Source organism: Lutra lutra, chromosome 15 (genome assembly GCF_902655055.1).
Source record: "Lutra lutra chromosome 15, mLutLut1.2, whole genome shotgun sequence".
Taxonomy (NCBI): domain Eukaryota; kingdom Metazoa; phylum Chordata; class Mammalia; order Carnivora; family Mustelidae; genus Lutra; species Lutra lutra.
The window spans coordinates 17,411,238-17,438,663 of NC_062292.1; the positions used below are offsets into that span (position 1 = coordinate 17,411,238).

At 41.3% G+C, this 27,426-nt stretch overlaps 2 protein-coding genes and 1 pseudogene across 10 annotated transcripts in view; 1 reads left to right on the plus strand and 2 right to left on the minus strand.

Annotated features, from left to right (window-relative positions):
• The window catches only part of CACNA1E (calcium voltage-gated channel subunit alpha1 E), a 503,960-nt gene that overhangs the window by 58,352 nt on the left and 418,182 nt on the right, over window positions 1-27,426 (plus strand). The gene's annotated exons all lie outside the window — the stretch shown is intronic.
• LOC125086017 (apoptosis regulator BAX-like) lies at window positions 10,110-10,811 on the minus strand. Its single transcript, XM_047705053.1, has 2 exons — window positions 10,765-10,811; window positions 10,110-10,712 (listed from the first exon to the last, which is right to left on the minus strand). The coding sequence occupies exon 2, from the start codon at window positions 10,683-10,685 to the stop codon at window positions 10,218-10,220; it is 468 nt and encodes a 155-aa protein (XP_047561009.1). The 5' UTR covers window positions 10,686-10,712; window positions 10,765-10,811; the 3' UTR covers window positions 10,110-10,217.
• LOC125086521 (uncharacterized) lies at window positions 17,958-18,075 on the minus strand (annotated as a pseudogene).

The window sequence follows — 27,426 nt, forward strand, 5'->3', positions numbered from 1 at the left end:
TCACTATGTGTGTATATTTAGGGTAAATACCCAGTAGTGCAATTGTTGGGTCATAGGGTAGCTCTATTTTCAACTTTTTAAGGAACCTTCATGCTGTTTTCCAGTTAACAGTTTTTTTAAAAAGCTAAACATTTATCTCCAATATGATAGAGGCATTTCGTCCTTAGTTACCCACCCAAGAGCAAAAAAGGCATGTGTATAATGACTTGTACATAGTGTTCATAGAAGCTGCATTTGTAATAGACAAAAACTGGGAACAACCCAAATACCCATCAGCTAAGGAATGGATAAATTGCTGTGGCAATACAAGGGAATACTACTCAGTGATGAAAAGGAACACATTATTGACACAAGGTTCAACATGCAATAGGTCTTAAAATAATTATGCTGAGCAGAAAACCAGACCAAAAAAGAGTATAAAATGTGTGACTCCATTTATGTAAAATTCTAGGAAATACACACTAATGTGTAGTGGCAGAAAACAGATGAGTGCTTGCTTTCCAGGGGAGAATGGGAAATTTGGGGGGTTGGTGAGGAAGAGATTACCAAGGGGCACAAGGAAACTCTTTGGAGTAGCGAATATGTTCATTATCTTGATTTTGGTAATGATCTGATATTTTCTTCAATTCAATTTCAATAGAGCTTTTAAAAAATAATAATGACTACCTCAATGATTAAGAAGTTGCCATGTGAAAGCTCTTTATATACTACTATAAAGCTCTTTATATGCTACAGTGCTACAGAAAAGTTCGTTGTTAATTATATAAGGAATTAAAGATGACAGTGTGATTGTAAGATTAGGGAATTGCAAGGATGGTGGTAGGAGTAACAGAAACAAGGGGTAGGAACTAATTTGCAAAAGATAGTGATTCTGTTTTCCCAACTGTGACGTATAGGTGGAACACCCAGGAGCTAGTTGGGAATGTGGAACACAGCAGCAGAGAGCTGAGTGCTGGCACAAACATGTGCAAATGGGCAGAGGTCAGGATGGTGGCAGGAGAGTGGAGGAGCTGTCTGGAGGGACAGCATGGGGTAAGGGAAGAGTTGAAGTCTGGGGACACTGGCAGCAAATTTCGTAACAGTAACTGGGGAGGGGGAGCCGGTTTGGGATAGGGAAGTTACAGGTCATCTGAAATGGTGACATTGGGGATCATGTGGAGATCAAAAGGAAGATGTTCCTGATCTAAGAATGGCAAACTGGAGAGACCTTGAGATGGGAAAGACCTTGAGTGTTTTAGGAACTGTTCAGGAGGCCAGTGTGGCTAAAGTTGGTAAGAGAGGAAGAAGGTAGTTTAAGACTTCATTAGGTTCATAGGCTGCAATGAGTTTAGATTGGTTTTATCTTCAGCATAATTGGGAGGCATGATGGATTTTTAGAAAGGCCATTCGGCTGTAGGTGGGTGAGTACTTGTGGAGGAGGCAAGAGCAGAAGCAGAGAGATCAGTGAAGGAGCTTCCTTCAGTAGTTGAGGTGGGGTATGGTGGTGACTTGGACCAGATGACTGTGGAGTGGATGGATTTAAGGTAGAAAGATGAGGGCTTGGTCAAAAACCAGGGTACTCAGGAATCTTGCCAATGACAAAACCATTAGGCCTTGAAATTTTAGAGCTGGAAGTGGTATTAAGGATTGATTGCCCAGGAGAACTCCTTAACCAACAACCCTATTTCCCGCTCTGCTCTGTAGCATATAGCAATATGGCATATGGCAATAGTTGTCTTTCGCATTTGTGTCGTCCTTCGAAGCATCCAGTGTGTGCTCATATACAGCATTTCCTTCAAAGACATGGTCCCACTCTTGCTTTATCTCAGCTTATTGCTCTAGAGTTCTGTGCCTGCCAGTTTGGTCATGTCTTGGTACTCAGGTGCAGGAAATGGTAGGTCTTGTGTTACAAAGTGGGACTTGGGGCAGAACCTGGGGAAGCAACTCCTTTCCAGAGACTGACTCCAAGTACACGGCCAGCCATCTCGTCCTCAGAGCAAGGTCAGCACAGCCTCCCTCTCTTCTTGGAAGCTCCTCCTCATATCCCAACCTACTGAAATCAGGCTCAGCATTTACAATTCATACTATATTGTCTTCTCTTACAGGGAGTTTTTCTTTGCTTCCTTTTCCTGATGTCATCTCACATTTTTTTGAACCCTCACTTTTGTATCTCTTTTGGGGCATTTATGTCAGCTCAACATGTTATAATTATTTCAAACTTCCCCTGAGTTATTGTGTATCTTTTACTTTTTTATACCCAATGCCCCCTACTGCATATAGCTCGTGCATATAGCATGGGCCTAGTGAAGGTTGTTGATTTGGACCCATTCAAATTCAAAGACATGCATCAGACATGGTAGGTACACAGAAAAGTAAGAAGGGAGCTAAGATTCTCATGTGAATGCTTATTTTTTTAATCAAAGTTTTTCTAATTGCGATATAATTGACATATAATATTGTATTAGTTTTAGACATACAACATAGTGATTTGATATATCTATATATATTACCACAATAAGTTTAGTTATCATCTATCAACACACACAGTTACATTTTTTTCTTCTGGAGAAGAGACTTTTTAAGATCTGTTCTTTTTTTTTTTAAATTTTTATTAGTATGGTTATTATTATTTTTTAAAATTTATTTTATTTTTTCAGTGTTCCAAGACTCATTGTTTATGCACCACACCCAGTGTTCCATGCAATATGTGCTCTCCTTAATACCCTCCACCACGCTCTCCCAACCCCCCACCACCCTCCCCTCCAAAACCCTCAGTTTGTTTCTCAGAGTCCATAGTCTCTCATGGTTTGTCTCCCCCTCTGATTGCCCTCAACTCACTTCTCTCCCCCCAATGTCCTCTGTGTTATTCCTTATGCTCCACAAGTAAATGAAACCATATGATAATTGACTCTCTCTGCTTGACTTATTTCACTCAGCATAATCTCTTCCAGTCCATCCATGTTGATACAAAAGTTGGGTATTCATCCTTTGTGATGGAGGCATAATACTCAATTGTATATATGGACCGTATCTTCTTTATCCATTCGTCTGTTAAAGGGCATCTTGGCTCTTTTCTTTGAACAACTTCCAAATAAACAATACACTATTGATAACTGTAGTCACCATGCTATACATTATATTCCCAAGACTTATAACTGGAAGTTTGTACCTTTACACCATCTTCATCCATGTCACAATCTCCCCCTACCCCCCTACCGCCCACAACCACTGATCTGTTCTCTATATCTATGGGTTTGTTTTTTTGTTTTGTTTTAGAGTTCACATATAAGTGAGATCATATAGTATTTGTCTTTCTCTGACTTACTTCATTTAGCTTAATGCCTTCAAGTTCCATCTGTATTGTTGCAAATGGCAGGATATCTTTTTTAATGAATACTATCCCATTATATATGTATCTGCATTTTCTTCTCTTTTTTATTGTAGTTGACAGAAAATGTTAAATAATTTCAGGTGTACAACATAGTGATTTGACAAATTATGCTATGCTTACCACAAGTGTACAATGCTATTGTAAATTTGCTGACTCTATTCTCTATGCTGCACCTTTTATCCCCATGGACTCACTCCTTAAATGGAAGCCTGTACCCCCCACTCCCCTTCATTCATTTTCCCCTCCCCTCTGGTTGCCATCAGTTTGTTCTCTGTATTTATGGGCCTATTTCTGCTTTGTTTCCTTTTTTAAATTCTCTATATAGCTGAAATCATATGATGTTTTTCATTCTTTGACGTATTTCACTTACTATAACTCTCTAGGTCCATCCGTTGTCACAAATGGCAAGATCTCTTTCTTCTTTTTGGCTGACTAATAGTCCAATGTATATGGGGTGTGTGTGTGTGTATTTGTGTATACACACCACATCTTGATCTATTCATCTACTGATGGACATTGGGGTTGCTTCCATATCTTAGCTATTGTAAATAATGCTGCAATAAACATAGGGACACATATATCTTTTCAAATTAGTGTTTTCATTTTCTTTGGGTAAATACACAGTAGTGGAATTCCTGCATCATATGGTAGTTCTATTTTTAATTTTTGAGGAACCTCCATACTATTTTTCACAATGGCTGCACCAATTTACATTCCCACCAATAACACATGGAGGATTCCTTTTTCTCCACATTCTCATCAACATTTTTTGTTTCTTCTCGTTTGATGATAGCCATTCTAACTGGTGTGAGATGATATCTCATTGTGGTTTTGATTTTCATTTCCCTGATTAGTGATATTCATTGTCTTTTCATGTGTCTGTTGGCATCTGTATGTGTTTTTTTAGAAAAATGTCTATTCAGATCCTCTGTCCACTTTTAATTTTGCATATATATCTATGTAAAATATATATATATATACATATATATCTCTTCCAGTCCCGCCCATGTTGATAAAAAGTTGGGTATTCATTCTTTCTGATGGAGGCATCATACTCCATAGTATATATGGACACATCTTCCTTATCCATTCGTCTGCTGAAGGGCATCTTGGCTCTTTTCTTTTAACAACTTCCAAATAAACAATACACTATTGGTAACTATAACGTATATCTGTATATATATATAAAATATAGGGGCGCCTGGGTGGCTCAGTGGGTTAAAGCCTCTGCCTTCGGCTCAGGTCACGATCCCGGGGTCCTGGGATCAAGCCCCGTGTTGGGCTCTCTGCTCAGCAGGGAGCCTGCTTTCCTTCCTCTCTCTCTGCCTGCCTCTCTGCCTACTTGTGGTCTCTGTCTGTCAAATAAATAAATAAAATATTAAAAAATATATATGTGTGTGTGTGTATGTATATATATATCTATGTATATATACATATATATACAATATATATATATACTATATATACAATATATATACTATATATATATTGTGTAAGTTCTTTCACGTATATGAACTTACACAACTCAACACCAAATATATGTATTTGTATATGCATTTGGTGTTGAGTTGTGTAAGTTCTTTCTTTGTTTTGGATATTAATCCTATATCAGATACATCATTAGCAAATATCTTCTCTTCAGTAGGTTGCTTTTTCAGTTTGTTGAAGGCTTCCCTCCCTGTGCAGCAGCTTTTTCTTTTGGTGTAGTCCCAATAGTTTATTTTTGCTTTTATTTCCCTTGCTTGAGAAGACCTATCTAGAAGAATGTTGCAAAGGCTAATGTCCAAGAGATTACTGCCTGTGTTTTCTGTTAGGAGTTTTATTGTTTCATGCTTCACAATAGGGCTTTAATTCATTTTGAGTTCATTTTTGTGTCTGGTGTATAAAAGTGGCCCATCTCATTCTTTTGCATGTAGCTCTTCGGTTTTCCCAGCACCATTTGTTGAAGAGACTACTTTCTCCCATTGTATATTCTTGCCTCTTTTGTCATGATTAATTGACCATATAAGCATGGATTTATTTCTAGGGTCTCTAGTCTGCCCCACTCATCTATGTGTCTATTTTTGCTAGTACCATACTTTTTGATTACTAAAGCTTTGCAGCATATACTGAAATCTGGGATTATGTAACTTTAAGTTTTGTTTTTCTTTCTCAAGATAGTTTTGAGGATTTTGTGGTTCCATAGAAATTTTAAGATTATTTCTTCTGTGAAAACTGTTGGTGTTTTGATAGGGAATGCATTGAATCTGTAGATTACTTTGGATAGTACGGACATTTTAACAACATTAATTATTCTGATCCATGGATACTGTATGTATTTCCACTTGTTTGTATCATCTTTAATGTCTTTCATCAGTATTTTATAATTTTGAGAATACACCTCCTTTCACCTTTCACCTCCTTCATTAATCTTATCCCTGGGTATTTTATTCTTTTTGGTGAAATTTTAAGTGGAATTGCTTTCTTTAATTTGTCTTTCTGCTGCTTTGTTATTAATATATGGAAAACTCTGTATCCGCAACGTGGCTAATTTAATTTATTACTCCTAATAGTCTTTGCCTTTGGTAGAGTCTGTGTGGTTTCCTATGTGTAGAATCATGCCATCTACAAAATAGTGACAGATAGTGATATTTTAACTTCCTCTTTTCCAATTTGGATTCCTTTTATTTCTTTTTCTTGTCAGATGGCTTCCAGTACTATATATATAGGACTTCCACTACTATATAGTACTATGTTGAATAACCAGTACTATGTTGAACAAAAGTGGTGAGAATGGACATTTCTTATTTTGTTCCTGTTCTTAGAGGGAAGCTCTCAGTTTCTCACCACTGAGTGTGATGTTAGGTGTGAGTTTGAAATACATGGCTTTTATTATGTTGAAGTATGTTCCCTCTAAATCCACGTTGTTGAGAGTTCTTACCATGAACAGATGTTGAATTTTGTCAGATGCTATTTTTGCATCTATTTATATGATCATAAGATTTTATGTTTCATTTTGTTAATGTGTATCATATTGATTGATTTGCAAATATTGAATCATTCTTGCATCCCTGAAATAAATCCCACTTGATTGTGGTGAATGGTCCTTTTAATGTATTGTTAAATGTGGTTTGCTAATATTTTGTTGAAGATTTTTGAATCTGTGGTCGTCAGGGATATTGGCCTGTAATTTTCTTTTTTTCTTTTTTTATAGTGTTTTGTCTGATTTTGGTATAAGGGTAATGCTGGCCTTGTAGAATGTTTTGGAAGATTTCCGTCCTTTTCTATTTCTTGGAGTAGTTTGAAGAGTATAGATATTAACTCTTCAAATGTGAATCCCTCTGGTCCTGGGCTGTTGTTGTTTGTTGGGAGTTTTTTGATTACCAGTTCAATTTTTATTACTAGTAATTGGTCTGCTCATATTTTCTGTTTCCTTCTTTTTTAAAATTTAATTTTATTATTATTATTTTTTTATTTCTTTTCACCGTAACAGTATTCATTGTTTTTGCACCACACCCAGTGCTCCATGCAATCCGTGCCCTCCCCAATACCCACCACCTGGTTCCCCCAACCTCCCACCCCCCGCCCCTTCAAAACCCTGTTTCTTTTGATTCAGTTTTGGAAGGTTGTACATTTGTAGGGTTTTATCCATTTCTTCTAGCTTGTCCAATTTGTTGCCATATAATTTTTCATAATAGTCTCCTATAATCCTTTTTATTTCTGTAGTGTTGGTTATTTATCCTCTTTTATTTGTGATTTATTTTATTTGGGTCCTGTCTTTTTTTTTTTTTTTTCTTGATGAGTCTGCCTGAGGATTTACTAATTTTATCTCTTCAAGGAATCAGCTCTTTGTTTCATTGATGTTTTCTATTTTTTAAAATCTCCATTTCATTTATTTCTGCTCTGATATTTATTATTTCCTTCCTTCAATTAACTTTGGACTTTGTATGTTCTTTTTCTAGTTCCTGTAGGGGTCAGGTTAGATTGTTTATTTGAGATTTTTCTCATTTTTTGAGGCAGTCCTGTATCATCACGCATTTCTGTCTTAGAACTACTTTCACTGTGTCCCAAAGATTTTGGACTATGTTGTTTTCTTATCTTTCACTGATGTCTATCTTTCACTTATCTTTCACTTATCTCCATGTATTATTTGATTTCATTGACCCATTGGCTGCTAATAGCATTGGTTTAGCTTTCATGTGTTTGTGTTTTTTCCAGTTTTTTTTCTTGTAATTTCTTTTTGAAAAGATTTTATTTATTTATTTGACAGAGAGAGTGAGAGAGCACACAAACAGGTGGAGTAGGAGAGGGAGAAGCAGGCTCTCTGCTGAGTAGGGAGCTTGATGCGGGGCTTGATCCCAGGACCCTGGGATCATGACCCAAGCCTAAGGCAGACACAACTGAATGAGTAATCCAGGTGCCCCACTTGTAATTAATTTCTAGTTTCATATCATTATAGTTGGAAAAATGTACGATATGACTTCAGTCTTCTTTAATTTATTGAGACTTGTTTTATGGCCTAACATGTGATCTATCCTGGTGATGTTTCATGTGTACTTGAAAAGAATGTGTATTATGTTGTTTGGGGATGGATTATTCTATACATGTCTGTGAAGTCCACCTTGTCTAATGTGATGTTCACAGACACTGTTTCCTTAAGAATTTTCTGGCTGAATAATATATGCTTTGATATAATTAAGTTAAAGTTTCCTACTATTACTGTAATACTGTCAATTTTTCTCTTTGTATCTGTTAATATTTGCTTTATGTGTTCACAGCTCCAGTGTTGGGTGTAGAGATATTTATAATTGTTATATCCTCTTGTTGGGTTGAGCCCTTTATCATTATGTAGTGCCCGTCATCTCTTGTTACAGTCTTTGTTTTAAAGTCTGTTTGGTGTAAGTATTGCCATACCAGCGTTTCTCCCATTTCTGTTTGCATGAGCTATCTTATTCCGTCCTGTCACTTTCAGTCTGTATGTGTCCTTAGGTGTGAACTGAGTCTCTTGTAGGCAGAAAATAGATGGGTCCTGGTTTTTTTTTTTTGTTTTTTTTTGTTTGTTTGTTTTTGTGTGTGTGTTTTTTTGTTTGTTTGTTTTGTTTTGTTTTTGTCCGTTCAGCCATCCTATGTCTTTTGATTGGAGCATTGAGACCATTTATATTTAGAGTAATTACTGGTAGATATGCAGTGTTGCCATTTTGTTGTTTCCTGGTTGTTTTTTGTAGTTCTTTTCCTTTCTTTTTCTCTTGCTCTCTTTCCTCATAATTGATGATTTTCATTAATGTTATGCTTGATTTATTTCTCTTTATTTTTTTGTGTATCTACTATAGGTGTTTTGTTTGTGGTTACCATAAGGTTTGTATATAACATCCTAAGTATGTAGCGGTCTGTATTAAGTTGATGATTTAAAGTTCGAACACATTATAAAAGAACTTACATTCATATCTTCTGCCCATTTCTTGACTGGATTATTTGTTTTTTGGGTGTTGAGTTTGATAAGTTCTTTACAGATCTTGGCTACTAGCCTTTTATCTGACAGGTCATTTGCAAATATCTTCTCCCATTCTATAGGTTGCCTTTTAGTTTTGTTGACTGTTTGCTTTGCTGTGCAGAAGTTCTTTATCTGGATGAACTGGAGGGTATTATGCTGAGCAAAATAAGCCAGTTAGAGAAAGACAGTTATCATGTGGTTTCAGATATATGTGGAATATAAGAATCAGGACAGAGCGCTCTAGGGAAGGGGAGGGAAGACAGAATGGGAAATCATCAGAGAGGGAGAAAAACCATAAGAGACTCTTAACTCAAGGAAATAAACAGTGTTGCTGGAGGGGAGGTGGGTGGGGGGATGGGGTAATTAGGTGATGGCATTAAGAAGGGCACGGGATGTGATGAGCACTGGGTGTTATATGCAGCTGATAAATTATTGAACACTACATCTGAAACTAAAGATGTACTATAAGTTGGCTAATTGAATTTAAATTAAAAAAAGAACTGTTTTATACCCCCATTTTATATATATATAATAATATATATATAATGTATATATTATACATATATATACACATTGTATATACATATGTATATATATACATATGTATATATGTACATATATATACACACATATATATTATACATATATATTATATATATAATTACATTATAATTAATATATATACATATGTATAAATTATAATGTAATTATATATATAATATAATAATATATATATATATATATGTCATTGTATTTTAAATCTTTTTATTTTGTGGGTCCCCTTAACTGATTTTTTGAAATAATTGATTTTCATAGTAGCTTTGTAAGAAATTTCTCTATTACCTAAAGTGTATATTTGCCTTTACTCATGAAATTTTTACCTGTCATAATTTTCTTCTAATTATAATCTTTTCTTTACCACTACCAAAAGAGGTCTCCTTTACATTTCTTATAAGGTCAGTTTAGTGATGTTGAATTCTTTAACTTTTGTTTGGGAAAATCTTCATCTCTTCTTCAATTGACAATGACAGTCTTATCAGGTAGTGTATTCTTGGTTGTAGGTTTTCTTTTTAGTACTTTGAATGTATCATGCTACTTTCTTCAAGCCTGCAAAGTTTCTGCTAAAAAAATCAGCTGATAGTCTTATTTTTTTTAAATTGTAGTTTACTACTTGCTTTTCTCTTGATGCTTTAAAAATTCTCTTTATTTAATCTTTGACATTTTATTTTTTTTATTTTTTTTTTCTTTTTTTTCTTCCCCTCCCCACCCCAATAATTACAAAAGTAAGAAAAATGCCCATGACCCCCAATCCCACCCCTCCCGGAAAAAATGCCATAATTTATGCAGAAAAGACACAGTCCAAGGCAGCTGGTGGCCTCAGCCCATCTTTTTCCAGATGGTGAGTGATGCAGTGAGCACTCCAGCCACAAAGATGGTCACTGTCTGCCACGTGGGTGTCCCAAAGTAGGAGAGGAGGCCGTCCCAACCACCCTGGTCCTGGATCCAGCCCAGCAGTCGCTCTCGAAGGAAGTCCAGTGTCCAGCCCATGATGGTCCTGATCAGCTCGGGCACCTTGGTACACAGGGCCTTGAGCACCAGTTTGCTGGCAAAGTAGAAGAGGGCAACGACCCGACCCCAGTTGAAGTTGCCATCAGAAAACATGTCAGCTGCCACTCGGAAAAAGACCTCGCGGGGGGAGTCTGTGTCCACGGCTGCAATCATCCTCTGTAACTCCATGTTACTGTCCAGTTCATCTCCGATGCGCTTGAGACACTCGCTCAGCTTCTTGGTGGATGCATCCTGGGGCGCCTGCTCGAGGGCCAGCTCTGGTGTCTCTCCCCCCATTCGCCCTGCTCGATCTTGGATGAAACCCTGAAGCAAAAGGGCCCCTGTCTTCATGATCTGCTCAGAGCTGGTGGGCCCCCCGCCTCTGGGTTGCTCCCCGGACCCGTCCATCACCGCCGCTCCCGCCACCGCCTCTCGCCAGGTCCGCCCCAATCTTTGACATTTTAATTATTATGTGTTGTAGTGTGGACCTTCTTGGGTTCATATTGTTTGGAACTCTCTGTACTTGGATTTTTGTTTTTCTTCCCCTTGGTTAGGGAGGTTTTCAGCTGTTGTTTTTTCAGTTAATTTTCTTCCTTCCTTCCTTCCTTCCTTCCTTCCTTCCTTCCTTCCTTCCTTCCTTTCTTTGTTATTTTCTCTTTTTCCTCTGGGGAACCTATAATTTGGTGTTGTTCAAGAGATCTATCCTCATTTTGTTTTATTCTTATTTTTTTTGGACGTTCAGCTTGGATGCTTCTTATTACCCTGTCTTCCAGACCACTGATCTGTTTCTGCATTGACTGTGATTCTCTTTAGTTTATTTTTCACTTCAGTTTTTGTATCCTTCAACTATGGTTATTTTTTATATATTTTTTAATCTCATTTTTGAAGCTCTCACTACCTTCATCTTCTCTCCAGTCCTTTGAGCATCTTTATGATCATACTTTGTACTCTTTATCATGTAGGCTGGTTATCTCCATTTCATTTAGCTTACTTTCTGAGGTTTTGCCTTCTTTCATTTGAAAAATATTCTTCTGTCTTGTTTTTCTTGACTTTCTGTGTTTGTTTCTTTTTATTAGGCAGGACTGCTACTTCTCCCAAACTTAAAGAAATGGTCTTATGTATGCTAACCCTCTGTGTAGACTGTGTGTGCCTGGTGACATTGGCTGACTGGCTGGAGTTGTGACTGGCATGGGTGGTGGGTCCTGGGGCACTCCATGCTGTGGTTTGTTCTGGTAGGCTGGCTGGAGCTGAAGTATGCATGGGCTAGGGTGGTCCTGAGACTCTCCTGCTAGAGGGTGCCCTGGCAGGGTAGCTGAAGCTGAACTGGGTACAAGCTAGTGGTGTGTTGGGCTCTACATGCAGAGGATGTCCTGGCAGGACAGTTGAAGCTGGAGTGGGTACAAGATAGGTATTTTGTTTCACTCCACACAGGGGGTACCCTAGTAAGGGCAGCTAGAGCTGAGATAGGGTGTGGTTTGAGGGATCCTGCCACTCTGCACTGGGGCTGTCCCTAGTAGCTGTCTGGAGCTTAAGTGGTGTGGGCCTGGAGTATTCTGGAATGCTTTGTGCCTCTGTCACTTTGTTAAGCTGGCTGGAGCAATAGGGAGCACTGACTAGGGGCTGCTGTGGTAAGGTAGCTTGGTTGGGTATGGGCTAGGGGTCTGGGGCTCACTGAGGTGGTAGGCTAGCTAGGGCACCTGGATCCTATTCCCATCCATGCTGTCATGGTAGAGGGGGAAAGTAAACCATGGCTTTTACCATCTCCTCCAACCTGGAGAGAGTTCCAGTAGCTACCCCAACATTTGTCAGAGTTCTAGGGCTCATTCCTTTATATTCCAGTTGCCCTTTCATTTTACTTTTATTTTCCCCAAATTTTTATTTAAATTTCAGGTAGTTAATATACAGTGTAGAATTAGTTTTAGGTGTAGATTTAGTGATTCTTCACTTACATACAAAACCCAGGACTCATGACAAGTACCCTCCTTAATACCCATCACCTATTTAACCCATCTCCTCACCCACCCCCTCCTTCAGTAATCCTATTTGTTTTCTATAGTTAGGAGTCTGTTTCTGGATTTGCCTCTCTCTTTTCTCCCCTCTATGTTCATCTGTTTTGTTTCTTAAATTCAATCAATTAAATTTTTAAAATTTTCCTGTGCCCTGGGGCAAGTGAATCTTCTCAGAGTCTCTTAGTGTTGCAGTTTGCAGTGTCTAGGATGAAGGTTTCCTCCTATATGGGTTTTCTGTCTCTTTTGTCATTCTCTCTGTAGTCTGTCTTTTGTTGTGAAGAAGCTATTCAGTCATCCCTCCATTCTTTTTCAAGAGAAACTATTCTATAAATTGGTGTAGATTTGGTGTGTCTATGGAAAAGGTGAGTTCAGCTTTTACCTGTGTCACCATCTTGGCTCAGAAGTCCATATTTTCTTTATTCATTCATCTGTTGATGGACACTTAGGTTATTTCCATGTCTTGGCTATTGTAAATAATGCTTCAGTGAACATGGAGGTGTGGATACCTTTTCAAGACAATGATTTCATTTCTTTGAGATAAATACCCAGTAGTGGTATTGTTGGATCATATGGTAGTTCTATTTTTAATATTTTGAGGACGCTCCATACTGTTTTCCACGGTGGCTGCAGCAATTTATACTCCTACCAACATCGTACCAGGGCTCCCCTTTCTCCATGGGCTTGCCATTTCTTGTCGTCTTTCTAGGATAGCCATTCTAACAGTGTGAGATGATAGCTTATCGTGATTTTGATTTGCATTTCCCTAATGGTTAGTGAGGTTGAACACCTTTTCATGTACCTTTTGGCCAATTTGTATATGTTCTTTGGAAAAATAACTATTTGGATCCTCTGCTCATTTTTTAGTTAGTTTTTGTTTTCCTTTTGAGTTGTAGGATTTTTTTTTGTATTATTTCTGATATTAACCCTTCAACAGATATATGATTTACAAGTATATTCTCCTATTCAGTAGGTTGCCTTTTCATTTTGTGGGTGGTTTTCTTTGTTCTGCAGAAGCTTTTTAATGTGATGTGGTCTCACTTGTTTATTTCTGCCTTGCTGCCTCCCCTGTGAATGTTGATTCTAGTATCTCTACACCAGGTAGAAATGATAGAGTAGGGGTGGAGGTGGGGAGAGAAAGGAAATAAAGGGAATAAATGGAGCACCTGGGAGTGCTTAGAATTAGGAAAGTATGTCTGTGGCAAAGTGCCCTTAGAGAACTACAACCCTGGGTGTGAGCCTGACCACCGTCTTAACGCTTCCTTGTTTAAGATTTAAAACAGTCTATAGGGAGATATTCTCTTTTTTCGGATTACCATTCTGATTTTATTACAGAGCTCTGTTGGGAAATTAATTTTTCATTTTAGGAACTTGCTAGAACATATCTGTGGCAGAAACTGGTAAGTACTCAACAAGCTCATTTCCTTTTCTTCCTGGTCGTATAGCTTGACTACCTTTCTCTGTCTCCCTTCTCCTGTGCAGTTAGGTTTGGCTGTACAATAGAGCCCTGGCCAGTGGAATATTGGCAAAAGTGATGTCTGGCACTTCTAGGGCTGGTCTATTAAACTTCCTACATCATCATCCAAGATTTTTCTCTTCTTTGCCTGTTTCTGGATGCCTGAGATCTAGTCTAGAGCAGCACTATCCAGTAGAACTTTCATGATGATGAAATATTCTAAACCTCTTCTGTCCAATATAGCAGCCATGTACTCACTGAGCCCTTCATATACAGCTAGCAGAACTGGGGAACTGAATTTTTAATTTCATTTAATTTTAATTAATATAAATAACCACAAATGGTCAGCAGCTACCATACTGGGTAGCAGAGCTTTCGATAGAAGGAGTCTGGTCCCTGAGTGGCTGGATGGAGCACCTACACTGCATGGTGAAGTGCATGAGAAATACATACTTACTGTGTTAAAACACTGTAATGTAATACCTGTTTCAGAAAAGGAGGGATACCTGCTGATTCACCTACACTAAAAATTCATGTGGCATGCATTTTCAGCTGGGCAACAATATGGCTGGACAAACCCAATATCTAATATCAAGCCCAGTCATCTAGTGTAATTCCTAAATAGGCAATCTAATTTACCTCCCTTAAGCTCCCAGTTTTGCCCCCCACCCTGTTTTCTTGGAGAGCCGTAGTGAACAGGAGGCCATGACACAGGTGCCACCCCCTTTTCCTACTGGGGTAGAAGAAACTGCTCAGCATTCTGGTTTCTTCTCTATCCCAGGTCACTGTGTAGGATTGGGGAAGTCACATCGTTTCTCTTGTTATTGCCTTCATCACCTATAAAATTGTGATTTCTGGATTTTTTTTTTTTTTTTTTTTTTTTTAGTGATTCTTTCATATACATGCTCCATGCTCTTTTATGCGCCCTCTGTTTTTTTTCTTTGAAGAGGTGACTGCCACTACCATTGCTCCTGGTCCAAGTCCCTCCAGGCCCTTCCAAGTTCTGTGCCTCTGACTTCATGCCTTCGTGTCTTTCCTCTTTATCATTGATTATGCCCACACCCGTTAATACTGCTGCCCCATACCTCATTCGCCTTCAGCCTCTTCAGGCTCATTCCCACCCCAGCCTTTCTGGTGAGATGGCTTTTAGGAATATCCCTATAAAACCCTTCTGTTCAGTTTCAGAAGGGTGGGCTCTGGGGACAGATGAATCTCCCCGTCTGGGTACTTAATCCTGTCACATGGCATTTCTCTCCCCATTTATATATTCTAGACTTTTATCTCCACTCCTAGAATGTCAGGGGAATTAAAAGTTTGTAAATTGCCTTGAATTCCTTGGGGATAACGAGCAAGTGTAAAGAATAAAAGTCATTTTATGGAAAGCTGTTGAAAAATAGGCAGTGAATTGATTCACAGGCTCCCCCATTGGGCTATGATTATGAGTGTCTCAGATGAAATATCACATTTCAGTACGACAGGTGATGCCCGTGTTGGGCTGCTAATTGTAATCAAAAGCTTAATTTGCACGTCTATTTCTCATTCCAGTGGGTTGCAGAGAGGGGGTGGAAAGGATGGGGCTATTCAGGGAGTCTTTATAAGCTTGTCCTTGAGTTGGTGATGGAAAACGATTGTTCCAGCATTGTACAGTCAAAGCTTGACTGCTTGGTGCCTCTAGTTTCCCAGCTATTCTGTTTCTCAATAACACCGTCGCTTTTCCTGTCTCCTAAGGCATACATTCTGCATTCATCATTTACTCACCTACTTCTTCCTTTTATTCTCCTTCGATCTCCATGTCCCTCCCTTCCTTTCTCTTTCTCTCCATCCTTCTCTCCTTTTCTCATCCCCTCCCTTCTTTTCTTCCCTTCCTTTCTTTTGCCATCATTCCTTAGTAATTGTGGTTGTCTGTTTTATTGAAGAGACTGAGCATAAGGTGGTGAATGAGATAAATATGTTCCCTGACCTTGTATAATTGTAAACTATTATGGTTGACAAACAGTGATACAAGGAATTTTAGTTTATTTTTTTAAAGATTTTATTTATTTATTCGACAGAGATTTCAAGTAGGCAGAGAGGCAGGCAGAGAGAAGGGGAGAGGCAGGCTCCTCACTAAGCAGAGAGCCCAATGCAGGGCTCGATCCCAGGACCCCGGGATCATGACCTGAGCCGAAGGCAGAGGCTTTAACCGACTGAGTCACCCAGGCTCCCCGATACAAGGACTTTTAACAAAGAGTTATTTATTTGTTCATTCAACAAGTAATGAAAGAGAGCCTACTATGAGCCAGGCACTGTTCTACAGACTTGGGATACATCAGTGAACAACAAAGCCCAGACTTCTCTGAGATTGTAAAGCAGGTGACTGTGATTTTACCTAAAGGGTCCAGAGGGATGAACAGGGATGCTTTGGTTGGGCCGGTAGGATGAGAAGAAATTAGGTCAGCCAAAAAGGGTCAGGGAAAGTGGTCAGCTGGCTGCTGGAGGGAGCAGCTGGTGAGGAGGAAGGAACGAAGTTTACTCACTGAAGCTGGTGCATATGGTGTGTGGGTCCAGAACGGCAAAAATGAGTCCTGAGAGCCAGGCAGGAACCAATCCCTAAGGGACATCCAAGCTACAGCAGTGATTTCAGAGTTCATTCATGGCATTTAAAGATCACATTTAAAGGGGAGTAAGGACAATTTGGATCAGAACTGTCCAATAGAACTTTCTGGGATGGTGGAAATTCTGCTCTGGCCGATATGGTAGCAACTAGTCACAGTAACTAAGCACGCTTAAAATTGTGGACTTTGTGACTGAGGAACTGAGTTTTAAATTTTATTATTTTAGTTTATGTAAGTTTAAATGGCTGCATGTGGCTAGAAGCTACCTTACTGGACAGTGCGTATCTGAGCTGTGTGTTCACATCATATCCAGAATTATAATCACATGTTTTCTGCATCGCACCCCAGTGTGGACTTCTGCTCCTTTGAAGCTTTTCCCAACCACGGAGGCCTGTGGTACCAATCAAATCTCCCAGCTACCTGGGCAGCAACTTTCTACAAGTTTTTATGTGAGTCCCCCTTCCTCCTCACTGACCCTTCATACTCTCAGAGTGAGGACTATCTTTGTTTTTATCCTCTGGCAGGCCACGCAGACTCTGTTCATGGAGTAATTTTTATTTTGGGGTTGACTCCTGTTTTTCTCTGTGGGCTCATGATGGGTGGAAAGCTCAAGGATGCAGACGCCAGCTTGGCCTGCGTGCTACCCGACTGGGTCTGCGTGTTCAGCCTCTAGAGGGCGCATGGGGGGCATCTGCCCAAGAAGCCAGCCTGCCTGGCCTCTAGGAGCCCTGCCAGAATCTCTCACTTGTCCACCCCTGGGGCCCTTCCATGCTGTGAATCAAGTGAGGTAGAGAGCTTCTCGGGTTCTCCATGGAAAGGCGAGATGTCACCTCATGACACCTTGTTGTCACATGGAAGAATGTTTAGGTTGCACTTCTGAAAGTCTTGTGGGGACAGAAGCTTGCTTTCCATCCCTATATTTCCTCTTGATGGTCAAGTCGTTTTCCCACTGAGGTTTACAGTTTAAAACTGATTGGGAAAGGGTTTTTTTTTTTTTATTTAAGAAAAATTTTTTTTATTAACATATAATGTATAATTAGCCCCAGGGGTACAGGTCTGTGAATTGCCAGGTTTACACACTTCACAGCACTCACCATAGCACATACCCTCCCCAATATCCATAACCCCACCACCCTCTCCCTACACCCCTCCCCCTGGCCACCCTCAGTTTGTTTTGTGAGATTAAGAGTCTCTTATGGTTTGTCTCCCTCCCGATCCCATCTTGTTTCATTTATTCTTTTCCTATCCCCCAAAACCCCCACGTTGCTTCTCCACTTCCTCATATCAGGGAGATCATATGATAGTTGTCTTTCTCTGATTGACTTATTTCGCTAAGCATAATACCCTCTAGTTCCATCCACGTCGTAAATTGACAGTTTTTTTGGTCAGTACTCATGACTTAGTTAAAATATTTTTCCTCTTTTTTTTTAAATCAAAATAAACTGAAGACCTATATCTAGCAGATGCTTCAGTTCTACTTCTACTTAAAAGGGGAAATATATACCTACCTTACCTTCATTTAGATCAGTCAAGTATTTTACGTGTCATCCTTGCACAGGGGATGCAAGGATGACACGTAAATCTTCTCTGTATCGTTCCAATTTTAGTATATGTGCTGCTGAAGCGAGCCCTCAATCAAGTATTTTAAACTTGTTCCATCTTTACATATGAACTTGTTAGGTGTACATTTATATATTGACCTTTCAGTGGTTGCTCTAAACATTTCAACACATATGCTTGGTTTATTAGAGTTTATCATGAATTAGGACTTATAACACTTCTCAGATAATGAAAGTATTTAAAAACTTAAACTTCATTTATTCCCCTTTGACTTTTGTGTTTTTGTTATACATTTTATCTTTATATATATTTAAAATCCTATGACAATTTTTTTATTTAGTGGATATTTATTCATATTTATGCCACTTTTTAAAAAAATGGTGGTGTTTTCAGGTTCTCTCTCTTTTTTTAATTTAATTTCTTTTCAGTGTAACAGAATTCATTGTTTATACACCACACCCAGTGCTCCATGCAATACGTGCCCTCCATAATACCCACCACCAGGCTCCCCTAACCTCCCACCCCCCACCCCTTCAAAGGGTCTTATTTCCATGCTTATGTTTTCAGCTCAGCTTGAAGCATGAAAGGAAATATTCTTTTTTTTTTTTTTTTTTTTAAGATTTTATTTATTTATTTGTTCGAGAGAGAGAGAGAGAGAGAGAGCATGAGCACAGGCAGACAGAGTGGTAGGCAGAGGCAGAGGGAGAAGCAGGCTCCCCGCCGAGCAAGGAGCCCGATGCGGGACTCGATCCCAGGACGCTGGGATCATGACCTGAGCCGAAGGCAGCTGCTTAACCAACTGAGCCACCCAGGCGTCCCGGAAAGGAAATATTCTTATGTTCTCAATCAATTTGGGGACCATCAATGATCTGCCACTTTTCTCAATTCCCTCAGTCATCAGAACCAAAATGTGCGAAGCTCTCGTTTGAGTTCTCTCACGTGACTAGCCTAGGGCTGCGTCTCCTCTCTCTGGAAGTACAGATAGTGTTGCCCCATTTTCAGAGTACACAGAAGACAGGACATGGTAATTTTAGTGACGGAATGGAGGTTTTTGCCCTGGCAGAGTCTTGGTTCTCACAGGGGAAATTTATTTCCATAAAATAACGATGGTCTCAAATATCATTAAGGGAGTGTTTCTGTTTTCTCAGTGAGCCTTTGTTGTCACCTGTGGAGATGGGGCCTCATTACTACATGAGGCTTTCCTCCTGTCCTCAAGGCCCTTCTGACTATCGGAACATACTTCACTGGGCGGAGGTAAAATCCACCCATGGTGGCTTTCACTCCTGGATTTTGGATTTTCCCAGGGGACCTGATAAGCCCAGTCTTACATCCCTCCTTCACCTGAACACCCCTGGGTATTTGATGATAGGCCAATCTTCCCTTGTTCAGTAGATTCCCAGAGTTCCTTTATTGATTTCTTGGAGGATGAGGTGTCAAACCCCACGGTCATCTCGAAGGACAGTCTTTACTTTCTCCTCAGAGGGGAGCACCTGGAAAAAAGGAGGTCAGCTTTACGCAGAGATGTGGAGAATACGTGACCTGGGCAGAAAGGGCATGAAGTCTTGAGCAAGTGTGTATCCCAGGGAGGTCCACAGTAGTGGTCCTGCCTGTATAGTGAGGGGGTCTTACTCTATGTCCCGTGTCCTCGGATAAACTCAGCTGTGGGAGGACATGGCTCTCGTTTGCATCAGTGCTGTCTGGCACAGTGTCTCATCCCGAGTGGGCACTTGGCGAGTATTTGCTGTCAGGCTGTGGGGGCCGATATGAGTGCTGCTTCAGAGCACAGGGTGCCCAGGGAGAGAATGTAATGAGACAGGATGCATGTAGGACCCAAGAGGCACTTAAGTGAGGACACAGAGCTTATGATTAATTCAAAAAATAAATGAAGAGACAGTGGAAGGACCTGAAGGAAGAGACTGAAGTGGTCGCAGCCACAAGAAAGATGATGTTAGACGAGGCAGACTCTGTGTTGGGATGGGAATGGTGTGAAGCAGAAGGCTTGTTGTTTTCTGTTTCTCCAGGAGACTTTCTTTCTTGAGGCCTCCCTCACAATGGCTCCTGGAGACAGGGCGTGGCTGTTACATTCATTGTTAATGTTCATTGTTCAGATGAGCAAAGGGCCCAGGGGATTTACCTCCACTTCCCAAGGGAACAGGATCTGTGATGGGCCCAGGGCACCTGCTGTCACTGACCTCACCATGGGGAATGGCTGCAGTGAATTCAGTGATGGACAGAAATGAGAGGTTAGGAAACTGGTGGAATTTGAGAGAGCTTTTAAGGATTTTTTATTTATTTATTTGACAGAGAGAGATCACAAGTAGACAGAGAGGCAGGCAGAGAGAGAGAGAGAGAGGGAAGCAGGCTCCCTGCTGAGCAGAGAGCCCGATGCGGGACTCGATCCCAGGACCCTGAGATCATGACCTGAGCCGAAGGCAGCGGCTTAACCCACTGAGCCACCCAGGCGCCCTTGAGAGAGCTTTTAAAAGAAGACGTGCTGTTCATGGTGTTTGTTGACGTCACTTTGATTTGGTTCAGTAGATATTCGTTGAGTTTCTACATGTCCTTCCTGCTGGGAAGAATAGAGTCACGGGCTGGGCAGAGAAGGAATATGGGCATGTAGGTCAGGACAGATGCCCATCGACAGGAAAGTGGGTTGAATTTATGAGGCGGGAGGGACACCAAGGACTGTTAAAAAGGGCTCAAAGTGGGTATTGAAAGCCATACCCTTATGTATAATAAAAGACTTGAACTTAGTGTCTGTGGCTTACAGGTGATTCTGTTCGGCTGCAAGCTCAGGGCTGGGCCCTCTGGCTCCATGTCTGAGAGCCCAAGTGCTTGTGGTCACAGAGATGGACAAGAAATGGTCGGCCACATGCAGTTACAATCTAGCAGGGGAAGTAAGTCAGACGGACATATAATTATATAATTATAATACTGTTCTACTATGCTGTGATTACAAAGGAGGGATATATTGCTTCCTACTGGAAGAGAAGCCGGAGGCTCTATGAAGAGGAGACAATTTGACCTGCTCTTTGACCCTCAAACTGCCCCTGCCCTTACTTTCCTGTTTCTATACTTGCCACCCTGTCGGTCAAGCCAAAAATCTAGAGGCGTCATTACTGGTACTTCTCTTTTTCCTCTCCCTGACATCCAGTCTGTCACTCGGTTCTGGAGCATCTGTCTCCAGCAAAGAGCTTGATTCCATCCGTTTCGCTCCTTCTTCACTGCCACCATTGACGCCATGGACACAACCGCCTGTTGCTGGGACTGTTGAAAGCATTTTCTACACATCTTCCTATCCTGTGAACAGTTTTTGCAGCAGCCAGAATGAACTCTCCAAAAGGTAATTCAAAATCCTGCCACTCCTCTGCTCAAAAAACCTCTGTGGCTTCTTACATTAGTCAGTGAAACAACCTTAGGCATTTCCCCCTACCTCCCCCCAACCCCACCCCATTTTTGCTTTATTGACATCCAATGCTCATCTGCAGCTCCATCTGCAGGTCTCGGAGCTGTTTAAGCAGTGCCCACCCCACCCCCCAACCCCGCCACGTGCTTCTTGCTGTGAAGGTCTTGAGCTTTAATCTTGGCCATGCCTGCAGAAGCTGTTGCCACCTGCTCCTCGGCAAAGAGGAACATCTTTAGGTATTTCAAACAAGGAATATTAATACAAGATTGTGTTGCATACATACAGAGGATGGGAGGCAACCAGAGCACGAAAACACCGCCACCTCAAGGTTAGAGACTCCCAATCCCCCGGCCTCAGAAGCTGCTCGATCATGATGGGTTCACCTGGTGGGAGCTGTGACCTCCGAGGAAGGGGCTGTCTGGTGGGAAGCTGCAAGGACAAAGGAGATGCCACCATTGCCATAAAATGGCAACTAGAGCCAAGAAGGGAGAAATACTCTGGCCTCTCTCTTCTTCATGTCTCCTAGTCTTCCATTGTCAAGGGATCCTGGGAAATGCGGAAGGGTAGAAACAGATTGACAACCAGTAGGTAAAGACCAGCATACTCCCAGCTCTCTGCCAGTGCCTACAGAGCCTCACGTGATCAGCTCCTGGCCACCTGTCCACTCTTGCCTTGTACCGACTTTCCTTCCTCCTAGCAGCCTGCTCTGTCATTTCCCTCCCTTTTCCTGGAGTATCCCAGGCTCTTCCTTCCCCACTTCTTTGGACAGTGGTCTCTCCCGAATAGGAATCCCTTGGCTACTTTCATGGCTGGCTCCTTCTTTTCATCCTTCAGTCTTAGCTCAAATGGCACCTTCCCAGGGGGACTTCCGTGGCCCCCTCCCATCTACAGTACCTCCCCTTGCCTTACTGATGACTATTCTGTGATGTCTCCGTGGCATTTCATTGTGGCATTCACCATAATCAAGACTGACTGACTTGTTTGTTGTTTATTATTTGTCTTTCTCACTTCATTCAGGTCTCTGCTCAAATATCATCTCCCCAGGAAGGCCCTTAAGGCCACCCAAGCTAAGGAGTGCCCCTTTCCCATAATGTTCTATTTCATCACACAACTTTGTTATTATTATTATTATATAGGTAGTCTTTACTTGGCAAACACACTATCCCACTCCCCCCCCCACCCCGCCCATACACATCTTTCTTCCCCACTAGATTCTAAATTCTCGGAAAGCTTGTTGACTTTGTTCATTTGAAAAGAAAGCTCCATGAAGGCAGGGGCTTTATGTGTCCCATTCAGCTGATTGAATGTTGTGAACATTCCCCCGCACTTAGAACGATGCCATACCATATATCGTGCACACTTAGTGAACACCTGTGGCATGAATGCATAAATAGTGCTGAAGTTGAGTAGAATCTCAAAAAGCTGTGATGGAAGAGAAGAGAGAAGATTCTCCAACAATGGGAACACATCGTTGTGTGTTTTATTAATAAAAGCAGAGATATTGGAAAGTGTACGCTCTGGGGAAGATGAGAATTTTGGTTTGTTGAAATGTGAAGACCATGATGGGTGTTAAGTAGGAGTTAAGTCAGGAGACCAGATCATGGAAGACCTTAAAGGCTATGTTAATGAGTTCATTAAGTTAGGTAATACGGAGCCCTGGAAAGTTTTTGAGCAGGGTCGTGAAATATTCAGACTGTGCTTGAAAGATGCATTGGAAGTGTCTAAAGCTTTACTTTACTTTAATACCGGTGATAATCTTGTGGCTATTGGAGAGTCACAGTTGGTTCAGACAGAGGGATGCCATTAGCAAAGACTAGTGAACCTAAGAGGCATTCTAGTCTGGTTAATTGGTTGGATCATTTATTCACCAAGGATCAGAATACCTGGTAATAGCCAGGTTCTGCTGTGCAAGGAAACAGACATTTAAATGTAAAACAGGATATTTTTTTTAAAGATTTTATTTATTTATTTGACAGAGAGAGATCACAAGTAGACAGAGAGGCAGGCAGAGAGAGAGAGAAAGAGAGAGGGAAGCAGGCTCCCCGCTGAGCAGAGAGCCCGATGTGGGCCTCGATCCCAGGACCCTGAGATCATGACCTGAGCCGAAGGCAGCGGCTTAACCCACTGAGCCACCCAGGCGCCCTGTAAAACAGGATATTGATGTAAATGTAAAAACAGGATCCCGTCCCTTGGGCTCACTGTCTAATAAGGAAAGTAAACCTGTAAACAGGTCATTACAAGGCAGTGTGAGATGTGCTCACGGCCTCTGTGTCCCAGAGGCTGGGGCGGAGCAGCCAGTTCTTCCTGGTATGGTCAGGAAGGCTGCTCACATCCCAGGCCATGCTTGGAAGGCGAGCAGGCAATGGCAGGTGAACACAGGGGTGAAGGGAATGAAAGCAGAGGGACAGTAAGAGATCTGTTGGCTTCTTTTTACTCTCTCATGGCCTGGTGGAGGGACATTCATTCAGTCAAGGGATATTTTACAGTGAGAAAAGGAAAAGTCCAGGGTCTTCCCGGGAAAAACAAATTCTGCATTACATTACATTACACCAAAGTTTTGAATTTTCCCACATGACTGAATGTTTCTGGAAACAAATTTTTAATGAATTCAAAATCTTCAATCATATGAATTTACCATTTAAACTGTGTTCCACAGCTGGGATTCCAATTTTTTAATTATGAACAATGCTGAGATTAAAATCTTCGTTCATGAAACAAAACAAAACAAAACAAAACAGAGGGGCTGTGTAAAATGCAGAGGGGTTCAAGAGCATGGCTGTCTGGAGAACAGGGAGCAGCAGCCCTCTGAGCAGAGTGAACTGGTGTTGGGAGGGTGGGCAGAGCACTGTGGATTGGATATGATGAAATGTAGGGGTTCAGAAAGCTAGGAGGGGCCGGTAAAGAAGACCTTATTTCACCACGGTAAGACAAGGAGTTTGAAGACAAGGTCTGTTTCCTACTACTCCTTGACTTCTGCTTGTAACAGAAATACTCTCTTTGTGACCCTGACATACTCAATTTACACCATTCATGTTCATTTTTTTCTATATCATTCTATATCATTTTAGTAAGTTTCTACTATATGTCCCACACTGTTCTATGCATTGAAGATATGGTGGTGAATAAGGTAAACAAGCTGCCCTTTCATAGTTTAAAGGCTAATGAGGAGGATGCGTATGTGTGTGTGTGTATGTACATACTGTGTGTGCATTTATTATTTGCCAAGTCATGATTAATTTTATGAAAACATTTGTGTATTTGTGTATACTTTTTTTTTTTTTTTGCCAAATTGCTGATTAGTTCTAGGAAAAATAAAACTTGTCTAAGGACATAAAACATGATGAGAGGGAATGTTTAGACTGTGGCAGGTCTTTCTGTTTTGTGGAAGTGATATGGGAGAAAAAGATCTGAAGTGAGGAGCAAGCCATGTGAATATCATGGGGAAGCATGTTTCAGGCAAAGAAAACAGCAAATGCAAAGGCCCTGAGGTGAGAGATGTTCCAGGAAGAGAAAGGAGGACAGTGCAGGTGGAGTGAAGTTAATAAAGGAAAAGGGATAGAAGTGGGGGAAGCAAGTAGGGACAAATCATGGTGGGCTTGCAGGTGACACACAAGGTTGTAGATTTTATTCTAAATGTGATGAGAATTCATTGGAAGGTTTTGAGCAATTCGTTGTAAAAGAATCATGCTAATTGTTTGTGAGAAATGGCCTCTAGTGGGGCAGGGGTGGAAGCCAAGGGATGAGTTAGGAGGCTGTTACAGTAGTAGAAGTGATAGATGGTGGTGACTTGGTGCAGCATAGTGGTGATGCGGTTGGCAAAAAATGGTTAGATTCTTTTTTTTTTTTTAAGATTTTATTTATTTGTCAGAGAGAGAGGGAGAGAGAGCAAGCACAGGCAGACAGAATGGCAGGCAGAGGCAGAGGGAGAAGCAGGCTCCTGCTGAGCAAGGAGCCCGATGCGGGACTCGATCCCAGGACGCTGGAATCATGACCTGAGCCAAAGGCAGCTGCTTAACCAACTGAGCCACCCAGGTGTCCCAAAAATGGTTAGATTCTAAATATATTTTGAGGATGGAGCCAGTACGTTTGCTGATGGATTGAATGTGGGGTATTGGGGAGAGATAGAAATCAAGGATGATTCCCAGGGTTTTTGACTTGAGTACCTGGACAAATGAGCAGTGGTGCCATTTACTGAGATAAGAGACATTGATGGAAAAACAGATTTGTAAGGATGTAGAGGAAAGGGAAGTCAAAAGTTTTAATTTGGAAAAGCCTACCGGACACCCAAGTAGAGATGCTGTGTGGGCCGTTAGATGTACAAGTCAGGAGTTCAGGGACAAGGTCAAAGGTGGAGGTAGACATTTGGGAGTGTCCACATATAGGGGGCAGTTAAATGCTGTCTCTGTGGTCCTGACCATCCCTTCAGGACCAGAATCAGTGCTGCTCCTTCCATGAAGCTTTCCTGGACTGTCCCAGGCCTTTCCTTTGTCTTCCTGTTATTTCTTTTAAACTGAAGACTTTCGTTTGGGAAAGCTGTGGCTTTGCCTGTGATTTAGATCTCTTGAGGCTTCACAGGGCCTTGACTGGGGTGTCTAGAGTGAGAGGTGCTCATCTTCTGTGTCTATAGGCAGGTGGGCTGTGTTTCCCGAGGTTCTCTGTGGCTGATGTTTAGAAGTATCAGACAGGACCCTGTTCTTGTCATTAGAGGCTAGACCTTCAAGATCAGCAACACATATTGAAACATCATCATCCAAACCAAAGGTAAAAAGACTCATATGATTCTTTTTTTATGAAATATCCAAAATAGGCAAATCCATAGAGACAGAAAGCAGATTAGTGGTTGCCAGGAGCTTGGTGAGGGGGATTGGCAAGACACTGCTTAATGAGTAGGGTTTCTTTTGAAGTGAGGAAAAGGTTCTGGAACTGGAGAGTGGTGATGGCTGCCCAGCACTGTGAATATGCTTAATGCTTTTGAATTGGGTACTTTAAAATGGTGAATTTTATGTGTGTCTATTTTACCACAATGAAAAAAAATACCAAAAATATATCATTAGGAATGACAGTTTCCACAAACCTTCTCATTCTCTTCTCTTTGTGGCAGCTTCCCTCACTTCCACTGGCTCCCTTTGCTTGGGGCAGGGGTGGAGGCTGGGGGCTAGGCACTAGGGATGGGAGAGGTTGGATGCTTGTGGCTGGGGCCTGGTACTGACCTGCCTGGAAGGGCAATCTGTTTGTGGGGAGAAGTGGAGGAAGGCAGGGATAGGATTACAGAGCAGGGTCAATTTACTCCCATCCAACCTAAGATTTAGGATACATATTGGGGGTAGGATAAGGGGTGGCCACCGGGAGGCTTGGCAAGCTGTGATGGCAACTCATCTGCAGACCACCAGTATGCACTAGGGTAGCTACTGACACTCTTCTTGCTGAGCCCTTGCTGCCAGAGGCATCTGGGAAACTCTGGGGGACTTGTGTTGCTGGTTGTAAACTCTGACTTTTCCCTAATCTGGGGAAGAAGCCCAGTAGGGATTGGCTCAGAAAACCCCTTGAGAGATGCTGGAAAAACCAAGACTTTCCCAGCGATCTGATTATCCATCCCCCTACTGGGGTGACCACCCTTTGATTTTCAGGGCAAGGTTCTGTGGGCTGTGCTTTGGGGTTTCCTAAGGACCCATTAGCTTGAAATTACCAAGTAAGATGTAAGATGTTTTTACTTTGGGACATAGTGTTGCCTGTGGTAGACTCCTGAGCAGATGTGTTAACTTGAGAGGGGGAGCCTATTAGCTATTGCACTAGCATGGACAGTCACAGTGGGGCACCAAGGAATTAGGATGGGGAGGGTGGTTGTATTTCTAGAGATAGAGATGGAGGATGAAGATGGAAATCCAGAAAAGTCTGGGACATGTGGAGTCCTCAGTGAAAGTAAGCAAAAGGGAATTTGCTGGCTCTTCTTCTGGTACTGGGCCACTTATTTCCAGCATTATTACATTAGGACTCCGGGTGTTTGCAGCCCCAAGTC